Raw genomic sequence first — 16,587 nt, 5'->3', positions numbered from 1 at the left:
GGCTTCCTCCGAGCTCCTGGGCGCCTGTTGGGGACTCCATGCTCCTCCACGAGGACTTCCGGACCACAAAAGGGGACAGAAACAGGGGCAAGGAAACGGGCACCTGGGACTGCTGGGAAACCACACTTCCTGTGCGGTGTGTCTTTCATCCGGACAGACCGTGCGGGGTCCCTTCCTCCCCAGCCACCTGAGAAGGCCTTCGCAGGCGCGCCTGTATTTCCCCTGCGCGGGGACTTCGGTGGCTCCCTTGGGTGCTCTGGGTGGCTGCACAGCACAGAGATGCCGTCCATTGCCTTGCGTTTCTGAGACACAGAACGGGAACTGTGGGATGTATCCCCGGGGACTGACAGCGCCGTGCCCGAGGGCGAGGGCTATGGAGCCGGTGGCACAGTTGTGCATCCGCTGTGCCAGCACAAGGCGCCTCGTCCCGGTCACAGAGGCACCCGCATGTGCGATGGCGGGTGCGTCTGTGACTTGTGGGCCCTGCCCTGGAGAGAACATGTTTTACAACAGTGTTGCTTAGCTGACCTGCAGCATCTACGCATCTGGACACACGGGATGGGGGCCTCCCTGTGCCCTCCCCCCCGGGGGCCGCGCGGTGTCGGAGGGAGCCGGACGCTGTATCTGCGAGCTGCGAACATCCTAGGGGGCAGAAGACAGAGACAGTGTGAGGAGGGAGGAAAGCGGGCGAATCTGACAGCTGCTCGCACCCCGCCCCCCGCCTTACAACAGGCACTGCCTTCTCTCCGCTGTTCGGCCTCCTTCCTCCTTCCCCACTCACTGTGTTTGTTCTGGTTCCTTTTGAACTTACTCGTCGTCACTGTTGGAGACAGGCGTCCTCTGTCTCCAACAGTGACGACTGCCTGGCCTGGCCAGAGGCTTGGAGTCCAGGCGGGGCCTGGCCAGAGGCTTGGGAGGGTCCATCTCTTGGGAAATAGGTATAAACAGTGGACTTTCCGTCGATGAGGTTGCCTCCGCCGTGTGCCCTGGGGCAACAGAAGTGTGTTTCACACAAAGCTTTGCTTGGAGGGGCCGTTTATCTTCCAGTTTCTAAGTATCGTTTGTCTTGTTTAGAGTTGAACCTCCACGATGCTTAGCCTCAAAGCATCCGTGCCTCAGATATTCAGCCTTACACCCACCGTCGATAACGATAAAACAAAATCGACTCCACGATTTCGGGTGAGAGGTGTAGAATGTGATGAAACATATTATTGCTAAATGTGCGAAAGTGTTGATGTTTGCTTGTTGTCGTCTCTGATTTTTGTCTGGGAAGCCTTCGTGGACGAGATGGAATTTTCGTTGCGTTTGAGAGACTGGAACTCTACGACGAAGAAAGAGACGTGCACCAGGTGTTAAAGCAAAGGAAAGGTGCGCAGAGAGGGCGCACCTTTGGCCAGCCCGGACGGCAGGTGTGTCTGGCTGGTCTGCAATTCACCTTGGCTTCCTGTGCCAGGCTTAGCAAACAGGACGGAGTCGCGGGGACGTGGGCACCACTCTTTAAACACCTGCAGAAAACTACGCATAGCCTTCAGTAGAATCATTCTGAAGTAGGTGGTTTTGTTTAACTGTAGGCTGCTGAAACTAATCTTGAGAATCTTTTAGCTCAGTAAAGACGTTTATGTCACTGGCTCAGCTTGAAAAAGTGAGCTAATTACGGTGCTGGGAAACTACATACGTCATTTTCAGGGCGAGGTAATACCTCTGCCCACAGGATATCCAAAATGTAGATTAGTAAGTAGCATTTACTTAAACAAGAGAAGAGCCCAGTCAAATGTCATGCTGCCATGGAGGACACAGAGCACCGCATGCAGAGTGAGAGGCCACTTGGTTAGGTTGTGACTTTGGAAGCAGTAGGGGGTGATCAGCCATGCCATTTTTATGGAATGGCGCAGAATTTGGGAATAAAATCTGTAGCTACTCCATGCATTTTTTTCCCCTCTCTTGCTACTTGCTCTGGGCTGTTTTACTGATGGGAGACTAGGCAAGGAAAATTTCAAAACAGTAAGTCCCGATAACAAGAACTATCGCCTGGAGAACCGTGGGCGGAGCGCTGAGGCGAGTTCACGGCGTGTTCGCTGCACGCTCACCTCCTCATCGGCTCCTCGGTAAATGAGGGGGGCGCACGGCGTCCCCGCCTCTGTAAGGCGCGGCTGGAAAAAACGGAGACTTGGGAAGCTCAGCCGTCTGCCGGAGGTCACCTGACCATCCGCGGTCACCAGCCTCGACTTGATCCGAGCCAGGCTGCGGGCAAAGCGGGTGCTATTATTACACTCCCCCGCTGCTGTTCCCGCTAGACCGGGAGGGGCCGCGGAACCGGGGCGAGGGCGCAGGTCGAAGCCACGATGAGCCAGCCCCTCACGTCCGCGAGGGTGGCTTTCCTAACTTCCTGATTAACAAAGTAACAAGTGGTGGCAAGGAAGGAGAGAAATCGGACCTGGGGGCGCACCACGGTGCGGCTGCGGTGGGAGCCAGCCCGGCAGTTTCTCGGAGAGAGAGACACACGTGCCGCGCAACACGGCACCTCCACTCCTAGGTGCACGCTCCAGAGAAGTGAACACATAGGCACACGAACACTCGCGCACAGACGATCACAGCGGCATTAACAGCTGGCCGGAAGCGGGGCGGCGCCAGCGGCCACCGGCTGTGAGCGGGTCAACCCAACGCGGCCTGGCCGCGCAGCGCAGGGTTATTGGGGGCAATCAGAAGGCGTGACTCGTGCCGCCGTGGGGGCGGGCTCCGAGATCACTCCGGGTGAGCACACCCGACACGAGACAGCAGATGTGATGACGTCATTCACGTGACGTGTCCGGAGCAGGATAAGCTATAGAAACAGAAAGTAGATTGGTGGTCACCAGGGACTGGGGGGGCGGGGCTGGGAAGTGACTGTTAATGGGTCTAGGGTTTCCTTTTGGACCGAAGAGTGTGTTCTGGAATTACGTCCTGGGAAGGGCTGTACAACCTCGTGAATACACTAAAACCCACCGACATGTACACTCTAAAACGGTGAGATGGATTGAGCGCCGCAGGCTGCGAACCGAAGCATCGCAGGTTCGATTCCCAGTCAGGGCACATGCCTGGGTTACAGGCCATGACCCCCAGCAACCGCACATTGACCTCTCTCTCTCTCTCTCTCTCCCTCCCTTCCCTCTCTAAAAATAAATAAATAAAATCTTTTTTAAAACGGTGAGATTTATGTTATGTGAACTATTACCTTCACTTTCCAAAAGGGCGACTTCGGGCCAGATCCCGGAGGCCCTCGAACACGGGGCAGCGGGGAGCCGCGGGGGCGTGTCAGGGGCTCGGTCCGCACAGAGCAAGCGCTCCGTGGACGCCAGCTCTCCCATCCTCCCCCTCCACCCACCCCCAACTCAAGACCAAGCCTCCGTGTCTCCCGTGGGGGGAAAAAATAGCTGTTTTCTGTTTAGATCCTAACGGAAAACCCGTCTGTTTTAGTCCAACCACGCTTGCTGTCAGTTCCTCCGGTCGTCTCCCCACAGACGCTGGGTGCATCCTAGCGTCTCTGGGGCATCTTTCTCCTGCGCTTCCAGCTCCCCTCTCCTCCCCCCCTCCCCCTTCCCCCCTCCTCCCCCTCCTCCCCTTCTTCCTGCACAGATCTCCCTGTATCCAACAGTGTAATCCGGCCATTAACTCCTCCACTTCCCCTTGTCTCCACCTTCCTGTTTCTCCTTCCCTCTCCCCCCAGCTCCCCCACGCAGCAAGGAGCACAGTGTCAGCAAGTCAGGGGGGCCCGGGTTCTAACCCCAGCTCCCCACCCTGCTGACTCTCTGGCTAGACACCCAGCCCCAGTGTGCTCCCCCTCACGCTGGTAACGCTGCCCCAGGAACCGTCACCTCCCTCCCGGGGCCCGTGTGAGGACAGCGCTCACGAGGGCCCCCGTGGTACGCCCGGCACGTCCGCTGCCCTCCATAAATTCCAGCCGCGGCAGCACCTGTCATCAGGGCGCAGGGGCAGCCTGTTGCACAAGGGCCGGTCCTTATTCCTCTAATCGCAAATGTTTTGGGAACTATATGAAGTGACAAAATCCTGTCCTTGGGGTCATCCGAGAAACGTCCTTACAGCAGAGAGATGATTCCAAGAAACGTCCCAAAGGCCACTTGTTGAGGGGGATTTTGGGGTCAGCAGATAGTAAGTGTGCTGCCCAGAGCCAAGGCAAGGGGTGGGGATTTCCCCCCGGGGCCCCGGCCGCCCCGCCCCCGGGGCTGAGTCACTCAGGGGGCGAGGTCTCTCCCAGCCGTTTTCAAGCTGCAGTGCTTCACCGCTCCGCACACACACACCCGAGGAGTGGAAAGTTCTTCGCCAGCCCGGGGATCTCAAGGTTTGTCCATCGGGGGGCAGGCAGGGGGAAGCTAGCTGGGCGAGGGCAGAGGCTTTGTTTCCTGGGGACATTTCTAGACTTGCCTCCTCCTAACAGCTGCTAGCATCTCTTCCATAGCCCATTCGATTAAAGGTCAGATAAAGATCTCTCAAGAGATTTTCTCTCTGCTCCTTGGTTCCGTTCCTGCGTGAGCTGCGCATCTCAGAACGGGCAAACAGGTCTACTGAAAAAACGTGCGCAGCAGAGGGAGCGGAGTCGACGGTCCTGGGGTGACTCTGCGTGGCAGAGTCACGGGTGGGTGCCAGGCTTGGGGGGGGTCACCTTGTGAGTTCTCTGAATGTCTGGCCACTCTGCTGTCCTCCTGAAACTAACAGAATGCTGAATGTCAGCTGTAACTGACATATAACAGAAGTATTTTATTGTGAGGAAGAGCTGAGCAGACAGGTGTTTCCACTTTTTGGCAAGTAGCTGTTGAAGTCTGTGCATGCCACTCAGACAGAGGGTCACAGAGACAGCGTCTCCTTCAGCTGAATTGCTAGGTGTCCCCGACAGAGCCTCTTTCTAAAGGTTATAGGTCAGGGTCAGCGGGCAACTGGCGTGGCTGAGGTCCAGATGCTGATGCCAAGTGTCCATGAAAGTCCCCAAAAGTTTTTGCCATTGTTACTTCTCTGTATTTTGGCAAACCTGGTTGGAAGCTGCGCCCTCCCGCTGAGGCGGGCGTGCACGAAGCCTTGTGCTTAGTCATGGGCATCCTGTCACAGAAGCGTCTGTGAGTCTGTCCTTCCCTTCACGGACCGTTCCTGAAACACCCGTGGACTCGGGAGCTCACGGCTGGGATAAGTCAGCCTGAAAGGAGAAGCCACCTCACTCTCGTAAACCTCGACCTTTTGCAGAGTGCTGCTTGTGAAACAGCCACTTTGATTCAAGTTTCTTCGGGGGCTGCTTTTACTAGCACCACATCCGTGCAAGACTGCACCATGGGAAGTAGCTATTACAGCCTGGTGGCCACTGCACTGCTGGTCATGAACTTTGAGAGGACGCGGTCCGTGCGGGATGCCTGCAGCAACTGTCCAGCTGGTGAGAGGCGAATGAATGTGTGTGTGCTTGAGCTCTGTCTTCACGGCCTTTTATTCACCCCTTTACAAACATTTCCTGGGTGCTACATCTTAGCTGTGGGAACGGGGCCGTGTCCCTTAATTCCTGCGCCCCCAACTTTGTCACCTAGGGACGGTAAGAGAACCCGTTCCACGTGATGGGCTCACAACACGGCGTGGTGCGTGAGCCCCTGTGCTCCGGCGGGGCCCCCAGGGGGGGTGAGTGGGAGGCAGGGGTGGGGGGCCAGGCGGGGGAAGGCAGACATTGTGCCCATGAATCTGGTCCCGTCGATCCGGCTCCATCCAGAGAAATCACTGTGTTTCCTTCCATACACGAAGGAAACCATCTTCTTCCTGCTGGCTTATTTGTTGCAACATCTGTACTTTGTGAGTCTTATTTCTGAGGTTATGCTGAGGGCAATCGGGCGGATGGTTACTTTTGAAAAGCCCACCAACAACGTCAAGTCTATCACCGAGGCACCTAGAAAACCAGTTGTTGTTTCACGTCCCAGTTTCCTTGTGAAGGTCACATGCTGCGGGTGGCAGCAACCCCCCGTCAGGCGTGTGTAGCTGTGACCTACCTTCCTCAGGTACCTTCTGCGGGAAAGACAAGGGTCAGATGTGTGTTCCCTGTCCTTCAAATAGCTTCTCCAGCACCGGCGGACAGAGGGCCTGCGACATCTGCAGGCTGTGTGAAGGTACGAGTTCTGAGACGTCTTTTTTTTTTTAAGATTTGATCAATTTATTTTTAGAGAGAGGAGAAAGGAAGTAGAAGAAGAGAGAGAGAAACATCAGCGTGTAGTTGCTTCTCACGTGCCCCCCTACTGGGGACCTGGCCCACAACCCTGGCGTGTGCCCTGACTGGGAATCGAACTGGTGACCCTTTGGTTCACAGGCTGGCACTCAATCCACTGAGCCACCCCAGCCAGGGCTCAAGATGTTTTCTTCATTCGTGTGTGTGTGTGTTGGGAAACCCAGATTTCATCCCCTTGTGTACTGGCCTCTGCTGACAGCCAGGGGTCAGGCGCTGGTTGCCTGCCCGCAGGCCAGTAAAATAATGTACAGCAACAGCAATTATTTGTGGATTGAGCTTTTTAAATATTAGAGCAAACATGCATGTTATAAGAGAGAAAATGTTCATCAGAAGATGTAAAAAGGTCTTTCACTGAGATTCAAAAGGAAACGTTATACTCTGAGGTCAGTGGGAGTTTTTTAAGTAGAGTGAGCGTGGTTTTTATTGCAGGATGTAAGTTCACTGCCTGGATTTGGAGGTCGGCTCTCCTATAACCCCGGGGGGCTTTGCAGGTGTTTTCAGGACCAAGAAGGTGTGTTCCCCCACCAGCAACACAGAGTGTGAGTGCATCTCGGGGTTCCACTGCCGGGGGGCCGGATGTACCATGTGTGAACAGGACTGCAAGAAAGGCCAAGAATTAACCAAAGACGGTAGGTGGTGGCTGTGTCCTTCGTGAGCCTCGTGTGAGCCTGTTTTCTGGACGGAGGCAATTAGCCTGGGTCTTGGTCTTTATTACCGTCTTTTGTCTTTTAAAATTTTACGTAGCACCGATTCACTGTGGCAATCTCACAAGCTCATAGCATACAGCATAATACCTCTTAGTAAGCCAAAGACAGATGTAACATACTCCCAATAAAAGGCAGGCGAATCACACTGTGGTTCCAGGCAAGGGAGGTGAAGGGATACAGTCCAAAGTGAGTATGAGGCGCACCCGTTTATGTGTGAGGGCGCTCGCTCTCCGTCTCTGAACACGGAATCGGGCACGGGCTTGTGGGACCTGACGGTAACGAGCAGCGAGCCACTGAGTCAAGTACAACACTACGACACGTACAAACTGGTTTTCCACCAATGGCAGCCACTGGAAATCACATGTGCCATTCCCCAGGACCACCCGTTTGCATCCACTCTGCACAGGCAGACACGACGCTGCGTCCGACTGGAATGAGAACCTCGCTGGTCTCAGGGCTTGCTCTCGAGAACCAGCGGCCAGCCGGTGGGGACGGGGTGACGTCGGCGGCTGTGTGGTGTGATTGCGTTCATCACGGGGAGAGTGAGGAGAGGGTGAAAATCCGCCCCTTTTGATTGTGGCTTTTATTTGTGTGCAAGGCTGCAAGGACTGTGGCTTCGGAACTTTCAATGACGGGAGATTCGGTGCCTGCCAGGCCTGGACGAAGTACGTATGACTTCCTTTTGCTTTATACAAAATGCAGAATTTGGGTTAACTCTTTAAAGACAGAGAATGTTATCGTTGAAGCTTTCACAAACCTGTCAAGTGTGGACGCAGGATGACAGGCCACCGGGCAGTGTGGGGGCAGTGCGGGCGAGAGGAACGTGACCCCCCACCCCCGTGGGCGTCCTCCCCGGAAGGGACGCCCGAGCGCCCGGGTCGGAGCTGCGGGTGGGACTCTGTTCCCGCCTGCCCCGCGTGCCCTCCTGTTTCCTCCCGGTCTCTGCGCCCTGTCCTTCTCCGCCGACCGGCTCACCTCTCCGGCGGCGATGTCCGGCACTGAGGATGAGATGCGGGTACGTGGCGGTCCTCCCGAGTGTCACGTGTCCTCGCGCAGAGGGGACCGCCGCAGGGGGTAGAGACAGCCAGCCGTGCCCATGGGAAGGTTCCCGTTGCCTCGCGTGGCCGGGGCTACTCCCAGTGTGGCCTGCGCACAGGCGGGGGCCCCAGCCTGTCCCCCGTCCACGGGGGGACCGTCCACTCACGGCGGGAGCGCACGGGCCTTAGGAGCCAGCAGCAGGCGGACGCCCTCTGGGCACGTCGGTGGCCACGCGCACGCGCCGGCTCCGCTGAACGGGGCGCAGGCCTCGCATTTCGTGTGCCTTTGCTCTCGTTTCCCTTGGTTTTCTTACTAGAAAATCCTCTTCGTGACCATTTTACATTTACACTTTTATTATGTTTTACAAAAGGACTGGTTCGTAACAGGTTGGAAAGTTTTTTTTTTAAAGCCTTTCCCCACGGAGCGCTCAGAACCGTCCAACCAGTCTGCGCGGAAAGTGGACGCGAACTGGGCTTCGGGCGGGCGGGGTTCGGCGAAGGGGCGCAGGAGAGACGTGAGGGTGGTGATGGGTAAGGATGGTGATGGTGATGATGGTGATGGTGATGGTGGCAGCCACCGTTTATTGGGAGTGAGTCAGGCACGTGGTTCACTCGTTTGCTCTTCCGCACGGCCCCGCCCCGGGAGCACGCGCGCCTTGCCCTGCAGCTGAGAAAAGGGTGTTTGGGGAGAGGTCCTCGCGTGCCCCAGGCTGCTGCGCACGGGGACCGCCCCAGGGCTCCAGCACGTCCTGGGGTTCGGACCTTCCGGCCTCATCCCAGTGGTCTGTCCCTCAGGCTCCCGAGCAGAGCAGCCGGGGTCGGGGGAGAGACTGGGACCGGGCCCCAGTCCGCGCCACCCCGGGACGACCCCCCGCGGCCGCGGAGGGAGGAGTGCAGTAGGGCCAGGCGGAGCGGGAGGGGCGAAGCGCGGAGAACCGCGAAAGCCGGGTGACCGGCTGGAGGGAGCCAGACGGTCAAGCGCGCGCGCATATCCAGGCGGACCCAGACCCGCACACCTGGGTGCCCAGGCTGCTTCAGGGGTGGGGAATGGCGGCGTTTTAACGAGCGTGGTCTGTAGCTGGATTAATCACTGGGGCTCTTCTCGTTGGACCGCCCAGCTGTTCTCTGGACGGGAAGACCGTGCTTGCCAACGGGACCAGGGAGAGCGACGCGGTGTGCGCGCCGGCCCGGGCCGACTCCTCCCCAGGTACGTCCGCGCCGCGCCCAGGCAGCCGCTCTGTCGCTGTCGGATCAACGGGACCACGGGGGCCGGACACGCCTCAGCACCCCGGGGTCCCACGTCTCCGCCGCCCACGGGCGCCTGTCGGTCTTTCAGGGGCTCGTCCTTGAGCCTGAGACACACGTTGGGACGCAGAGCCCGGGGAGACTCGGCCCAGACAGCCCTGCAGCCTCCCTCAGGCCAAGTGCGGGGACCACAGGGCCCTGTGTCTTCTGCGTGGACTCCAGGAAGGCCCAGGGTAGAAGCTGAGCACCTGGTTTCTGCAGGCCTCTAGGAAAATTATTAAGGTTTAAAGGAAAGCTTTCTTAACACGCAGGCAAGTTGACTAAGTCAGCTGACGGCAGATGCCCAAGGGACCGTCCCCCCTCGCGATTCGGGTCTGCCAGCGGAAGTGCGCGGCGCGCAAAGTGACAGGCACCTCTCCTTTTGCTCTTTCCCCAAGGCCAGCCCCCCCAGATCAGCCTCTCCACCCTCGTGCTGGTGGCGGCGACGCCGGTGGTACTGTTCCTGCTGTTGTTCCTCGTGTCCCACGCCTCTGCAGTCCAACGGGGCCGGAGGAAACTCCTGTACATCCTCAAGCAACGTAAGACCAACCTAACCGTGTCGGGCAGGAGCTCTTCCGGGGCGAGGCCTTTCCCGGGAGAAAGGAAAAGGTGGCGGTCCGTGGGGGCTCTAGACGCTGGGTGAGGATGGCACCGTGGTTACCGAAGCACAGGCAGTGTTGCCCCCAGGGGGACATGTGGCAACATCTGGAGACAGTTGTGGCTGTCACTACCTGGGGGGGTGGGGGGGATGGTGGGAGGGAGGCTTCTGGCATCCGGTGAGTGGTCCGCGATGCTGCTCAACACCCCGCAACAAACAGGCCCCACCCCCCAGCAAAGCGTTATCTGGCCCCATGTCCACAGTGCCGAGGCGAGGAGAGCTGGCCGTTAGCAGAACGTAATCCTCCGGAATTATCCAGAAAACCGATAACTGAAGTATACGCAGGCTGGGATAACTCCGTGTGAGTGCGTGGGCGTGGGGCCAGTCAGCTGCGCCCACGGGACACGGGCAGGGAGGAATCAGAACATCACGTCCGCCCCACTGAGCCGGCTCCTCAGCCCGGCTGATGGCCTTAACCCGAGCCGGACCTGCAAGGGGAGGAGGCGCAGAGAACTTGGCGGGGGCGGGGTGTCCGAAGAAGGTTTAACAGAACGGATTACGGTCTGGATGAAATGAGAGACTTTAATAGTGGGTTTCCTTCATTGAACTAAGATACGATTTTCTTATGGAATTTGGCACATGCCTGGCAAGAGTGAGCGCTCACTAAATGAAACCTATTCGTATTATTTTTTCAAAAAAAAAAAGTTTACAGACGGGGCAGCCTGGTTTTTGTCTTCATGGAGGACAGAACCAGAGATACAGGCCAGACTTGATGAGAGGGGTTCGTCTGCAGGTGGCGCGCCCCGAGAGCGCTGTGCTGGAACCCGAAATGTTAGAAGTAGAGCGGGGACAGGAAAAGTCAAGTCTCGTCTACAGATGCGCTACACTAACGTGTGTAAAGGTCTTTGGAAAGACCCTTTGAAATGAAATCTCATTACATGGTACAATGTAACACACGGGGAAAAAAAAGCAGCCACGTCAAGTGTAGCAAACTGTTGTGGAAGGAGCACCTGCACCGCCCCGCCCCACCGGGGTCAGGAAATAGAAGGGCCGCTGCCCCCCAGTGCCCCCCCCACCACACGCCCTCCCTTCCAGCTGAAAAGGGCCCCTCCCCGCCAGCGCTGGCCACACCCACAGCTCTCACTTCCTTGCTCTCTACAGTTTTGCTACCTCACCACACAGTTTAACTTAGTGACTTGTGAACTTCTACAAGTGAAATCCCATGTTCCTATTCTGTGTTTTCTCTGTTTAGTCTGTATTTTCTGTAGCTATCCTGTGTCTGCCTTCTTTCGTGCAACACTGTATCGTTATGATTCAGGCCTGAGTTGCATTTACCTGTGTTGATTTCCATTGTGAAATACTTTGTGTTGAATGACTGTATCGCTGTTGATTCTCTTCTAATGTTGAGGGACACTGCGATTATTTCCAGTGTGAGGCTGTTACAGACAATGGTGCGCCGATATTTTTTGTCTCCTTGGCTCAGCACGCCTATCGTGCATGTCTCTGTATTGTTGTTGTTGTTGTTGTTTTAACTTAGAAATAAAATCGCTGGGTCCTTAGTTAGGCCTACCAAGCTGTTTTCCGGAGTGGTGGGACCCTGTCTGTGCTGGCCCGGCAGCCCGGAAGAGCCCTCTGCACCGATCCCGGCTAACGCTCGCGCCGTCAGACTTCTTCCTTGTTATCTCTCTGGTGGGTAGACAGTAGATCTCACTGCGGTTTTCACTTGCATTTCCTTGATTTCTAGAGAGACGGGACTTTTTTTTCACATGACATTGACCATTTGGATTGCCTCTTTTGCCAAGTGCCTGATCAAGTCTCCCGAGCACTTTTCTGTTGGGCCGTCTGTCCTCCTGTCCTTCCTCCTGAACAGGAACCCTGGTCCGCTTCCCTGCACTGCAGCTCCTTCTCCGCCCTGCGGTTTGCTCACCGATTCTCTTTCTGAGGCCTGAACGTTTGATTTCAGCTTCTGGGCTCCCACCGAAACCTCTCATCTAGAGAACTAACCTTCTCATCTTCACTCAGACTGCAGCAGAGTTCTCCACCAAATGATTTTCACAAGTATTTATGAGTAATCTGTGAGTTGCAATGGAACTGTATTCCATTTAAAAAAAAATTCAGGTCATTTTTAGAAGCTTTCTATTTTGAAGTGGTTGTAGATTCACAGGAAGTTATAAAGACCACGCAGACAAGTCTCGCGGGCCATTCCCTGGGCCACATTTAATGTAACTGTAGTGCAATATCAAGGCCAGGCCAGTGATGCTGGTGCACTGTGTGTGTGTGTGCTTGTATGCCACTGTTGCCTCTGTACATTGGTGCAACCACGGGCACGACCCAAGCACCATGTCCCACGACCATAAAGATCTCTCTCCTGCTCATGCTTCAGTCACATCCACATTCTCTCCCGCTTAGGGATGGTCCCGATAACCGTCGCTGTCTTTACAATTTTGTCATTTCAAGAGTGCTATATATCAGCGGAATCACACAATAGATAGATGGACCAGGAATATAGAACCTTCTGAGACTGGCTTTTTTTTTTTCCATGCAACTAAATGCCACCGAGACGTGGCCAAGTCGCTGCGTTTCCACTGGTCACTCTCTTCCCCGCGGGCCGGGACCCCGCGCCGTGGGTGCGCCGGTCTGCGTCCCCGTCACCTCCGGAGAGATGGCGTGCTTTTTTGCAGTTTTCGACCATTGCATTTAAAGCTGCAATGGCTGGTTTTGCCCAGGTTTAGTTTGGACACAAGTTTTTGTATCTCTAAGATAGAGATGCCCAGGAGGGCAATGACTAGTCACACGGTGAGAGAATGTTTAGTGTATTTAAGAGGCCACCAGACCGCGTCCCAGAGAGCTGCACCAGCCCACGCTCCACCCGCGGCGCAGCCGTAACCCGCTCCCTCCTCGCCCCGCCAGCACCTCCACGGCTGCGGTCTCTCGCTCCGCCTCCCAAAGGGTGGCGGCTCCGCGCGGGCTCAGTCCGCCTGACCCCCGGAGCCGGACACCTCCCCTGCGCTCGTGCCCCACCTGCACGTGTGCTCAGGGCAGTGTCCCCCGGTTGCTGCCCGACTCCCGGTCGAAGCAGTGTCTGCTGGTTTTCCCACAGGCAGACATGTGAGGGTTCTGTCTCCGAGGTGTGAGTCCTGTGTCGGATATGGGGTTCGTAAGTATCTCCTCCCAGTCTGCAGCTTGCCTTTTCCTCCTCCTCACAGGGTCTTTTGCAGAAAAACAATATTTTAATTTTGATAAAGTCCAGTTTTGCTCCCCCCCCCCCCCCCATTTACGGAGTCACAGCTAGGAAGGCTCCGCCAGGTCCAAGGTCGCGAAGATTTAGATGTTCTCCTACGCTGTCTCCTGGGTGTTCCACACTGAGGTCTGCGGCCCGTCTTTAGCCAGGTTTCGTGTAAGGCACGGGAGGGTCGGACCCGGACTCCCGTGGCTGCTTTGGCCCGCGGGGGCCCGGTGGCTCCGGCTACCTTCGCTGAGAACATCGAGCGTCCTCCGTGGAATCGCTTCTGCGCCTTCGTCAAAACCCGGCCGGCTGTGCCTGTGCGCGGGCGTTTCTGCCTCCACTCCTCTGTCCCACGGACCCACACGCGTGTTCTTCCCCCAGCCCCCACGGTCTGGGTCACTGCAGCCGCAGAACGCCTTAAACTTGGGTGGAGGTTAGATTCCTCCCGCTTTCTTCTCCTTCAAAATTGTCTTAGCTCTTCCAGTTCCTTTGCATTTCTGTACATACTTTTGGATACTCTCACATGTACCTGCAAAAAGTCAGCTGGGACTCTGACTGCAACCGTGTTAAACCCGTGCAGCAACCTGGGGAGAATGGCCACCTTCGCTGCCTTAAGTATTCTGGTCCTGGAATACACAGCGTGTGTCTCCGTTTATCTGTAGTTCCTTCAGCATCGTTGTGCAGTTCTCGGGATACAAGTCCTGTACTCGTTTTGCCAAAATTTAGGTCTTAGCATTTAATTTTTTAAAACACCTCTAAGTGGTATTTATCCTAAAGTTTGGCGTCTGTGTGTTCATTGCTATAGGAACATAATTGATGCTTGTAGATTGATTCTGTATCCTGTGATTTTGCTGAATTCATTTGTTACTTCTCGGAGTTACTTGTAGATTTCTTGGAATTCTCTGTATAGGTCATAATGTCATCTGCAAATAGGGAAGTTTTGTTTTCTCTTTCTCTGTACACATGCTTTTTATTTCCTTCTCTTGGCCGACTGTGCTGGTTAAAACTTCCAGAACTATGCTGGGTAGGAGTGATGAGTGACATCCTTGTCCTGTTTCTAATTTTAGGGGGAAACATGTAGTTGTCACCAGTGAGTACGACGTGTGCCGTAGATGTTCAGATCTTTATCAGGCTGAGGAAGTTCCTCCTCTGTCTCTAGTTTTCTGAGAAGTTCTTCAAGAATCACGGACGAGTGCCGAATCTCGTCACGTGGCTTCTCTGAATCAACCGATGCGACCACGTGATTTTCTTCTTTATCCTACTAAGATGATGGATTACACAGATCCATTCTTTTTTAACCCTCACCCACGGACATGCTTACTGATTTTAGAGAGAGGGGAGGGAGGAGGGTGAGAGGAGAGAAACATCAGCTGGCTGCCTCTCACATGCGCCTCAACCGGGGACCAAACCTGCAGTGCAGGCACGTGCCCTGACTGGGAACCGAACCTACGACCTTTCAGCCCACGGGGCGGGGGGAGGGGGGGAAGGTGATGCTCCACCACCTGAGCCGCACCAGCCAGGGTCACGGGTCCGTTTTTCAGTATTGAACCAGCTTTGCATCCCCGGACTAACCTCTGCTTGCCCGTAGTATGTCATTCTTTTTCTAAGTGGCCACATGGTATTTGCTAATATTTTGTTAAGAATTGTTGTAGCCGCCTTCCTGAGAGAGACTGGTCTGCGGTGCGCCTTCCTAGCATCCGTTGTCTCTGTCTGGTCCGGGTGTCACGGCAACACTGGCACCAAAAAGTAGGTCGAGACAGGACATCCCATTGGTGTTTCTGAATAAGTCTTGCCCGTTGTTCATCAATTCTGGGAGACAACGCAGTGTTGGGGTGCAGTTGTTTTTCGTAGTTAGCGTGTGGAACGGGGGCGGGGCCTGTGGCTCCGTCAGGCTCTGGAAACATCTGGGAGGATGAGGTGTGTCTGGCAGCGGCACCGACACTGCGCCCCGACGGGGACGCGAGCCGGAAGCCGAGGCGCGGGAGTCGGCCTGCACCCACGGGCTGCGGGTGCCCCAGCACCTGCTCCGGGGGGACTGTCTGATGTGCAGCCCAAGGAGCCCTCCTTGAGGCTCCAGTTACACCTGGGACGGGATACATTTTGTGCCTTAGCGGTTCACGCTCAAGAGTACATTTTTAGCCGTTGGATAAAATAAAGAATATAGTTTTTCAGAACCAGTAAAAATGTTTGGTAAAAAGGAAAAAAATCTTCAATAACCCTGAGAAAAAAGTCCACACTTGCCATTGCCTCTTTAACTAATGAACTGGTTCACATTCCAGTGGAGAATGCGCGTTAGAGAGGTATGTCCCACGACTGTTTCTAGAGGTCGAATGTTACGTGATTCAGACAGACAACCGCAGATAAGCATCTCTGAAATTGCTTTCTAGCATTCATGAAGCCGGCGCGGACTGCCCAGGAGGAAGACGCCTACAGCTGCGGGTTTCCCGAGGAGGAGGAGGGAGAAGCGTGCAAGCTGTGAACGGAGACCCCGGGACGGCTGGGGCTCGTGTGGGAGGGATCGATGGAGAAGCAGGAGGGGTCCCACCGGCGTGGCTTTCCGGATTGAAAAACACCATCCTGGACAATACCCAGGGTTGCCCGAGTTTCTTCTACAATGTTCATTTTATTTTATTTTATTTTTTAATTTTATTTTATTTTAATTTTATTATTTGTCTCAATTCACTGACTTTAGAGAGCAAGAGGGAGGGAAAGAGGGAGAGCAGTCTGCTGTGCCACTTCCTCAGGCACTCATTGGTTGGGTTTTGTATGTGCCCTGACCGGGGATTGAACCCTTAACCTTGGCTCACTGGGAAAACGCTCTAACCAGCTGAGTTACCCTGCCAGGGCCAAGTTTCTTCTAAATGCTAGCGAGTCAGCCTTTAAAATTGTATCACTTTTGACAGGACAAGGATGGGACGGAGCTGGTGGTCAAGGGGCATTTTCTAGATAGTACTTAAAAGATTTGGGCCAGTTTTTGTGAATTTCAAAGATACTTTTTCTTTTTTTTTAAAGATTTTTATTTATTTATTTTTAGAGAGGGAAGGGAGGGAGGGGGGAGAGAGAGAGAGAGAGAGAGAGAGAGAGAGAGAGAGGGAGGGAGAGAAACATCAATGTGCGGTTGCTGGGGGTTATGGCCTGCATCCCAGGTATGAACCCTGGCTGGGAATCGAACCTGGGACACTTTGGTTCCCAGCCCGCGCTCAATCCACAGAGCTATGCTAGCCAGGCAAAGATACTTCTTCAATTATACTTTAAGTTTAATCATGAGGACAAGTGGCCCAGCTAATGTTATTCAGGCTGAGTGTGTGGGTGCGTGTCCACAGGCTGTAAGGTACAGGGGACAGCCCCAGCCGGATGTCCCTTTGGCTCTGTCACTCAGCACGATGGCCTCCTCCACTGCTGCGGGCAGGGGACGGCAGTGCCGGAGTCTGGGGAGGGTTCCGGAAAGCGTTCCAGTGTCCCAGCATGCCCAGGGGTCCCCTCCATCTTCA

The 16,587-nt window shown here is 55.3% G+C and overlaps 1 protein-coding gene across 1 annotated transcript; it reads left to right on the top strand.

Moving 5' to 3' along the window:
- The first annotated feature begins 4,249 nt into the window (after nucleotides 1-4,249).
- Nucleotides 4,250-16,130, top strand: TNFRSF9 (TNF receptor superfamily member 9). Its single transcript, XM_045859481.1, has 8 exons — nucleotides 4,250-4,336; nucleotides 5,230-5,413; nucleotides 6,021-6,128; nucleotides 6,736-6,873; nucleotides 7,550-7,616; nucleotides 9,107-9,195; nucleotides 9,671-9,811; nucleotides 15,484-16,130. Exons 2-8 carry the CDS (start codon nucleotides 5,314-5,316, stop codon nucleotides 15,573-15,575), a joined length of 735 nt encoding a protein of 244 aa, XP_045715437.1. The 5' UTR covers nucleotides 4,250-4,336; nucleotides 5,230-5,313; the 3' UTR covers nucleotides 15,576-16,130.
- The last annotated feature ends 457 nt before the right edge of the window (nucleotides 16,131-16,587 follow it).

The sequence above is a fragment of the Phyllostomus hastatus genome, unplaced genomic scaffold (genome assembly GCF_019186645.2).
Source record: "Phyllostomus hastatus isolate PE091 unplaced genomic scaffold, TTU_PhHast_1.1 phas_scaffold_182, whole genome shotgun sequence".
In the NCBI taxonomy this organism is placed as follows: domain Eukaryota; kingdom Metazoa; phylum Chordata; class Mammalia; order Chiroptera; family Phyllostomidae; genus Phyllostomus; species Phyllostomus hastatus.
The sequence above is the reverse complement of the archived record's forward strand: the minus strand, read 5'-3'. Positions and strand labels throughout refer to the sequence as shown.

Bases quoted from the DNA above. Each gene is read 5' to 3' on its own strand.
- TNFRSF9 (XM_045859481.1), top strand. From the start codon at position 5,314: ATGGGAAGTAGCTATTACAGCCTGGTGGCCACTGCACTGCTGGTCATG. The intron at 5,414-6,020 runs GTGAGAGGCGAA...TACCTTCCTCAG, and splicing joins CTGCAGCAACTGTCCAGCTG to GTACCTTCTGCGGGAAAGAC. The intron at 6,129-6,735 runs GTACGAGTTCTG...GGGGCTTTGCAG, and splicing joins CATCTGCAGGCTGTGTGAAG to GTGTTTTCAGGACCAAGAAG.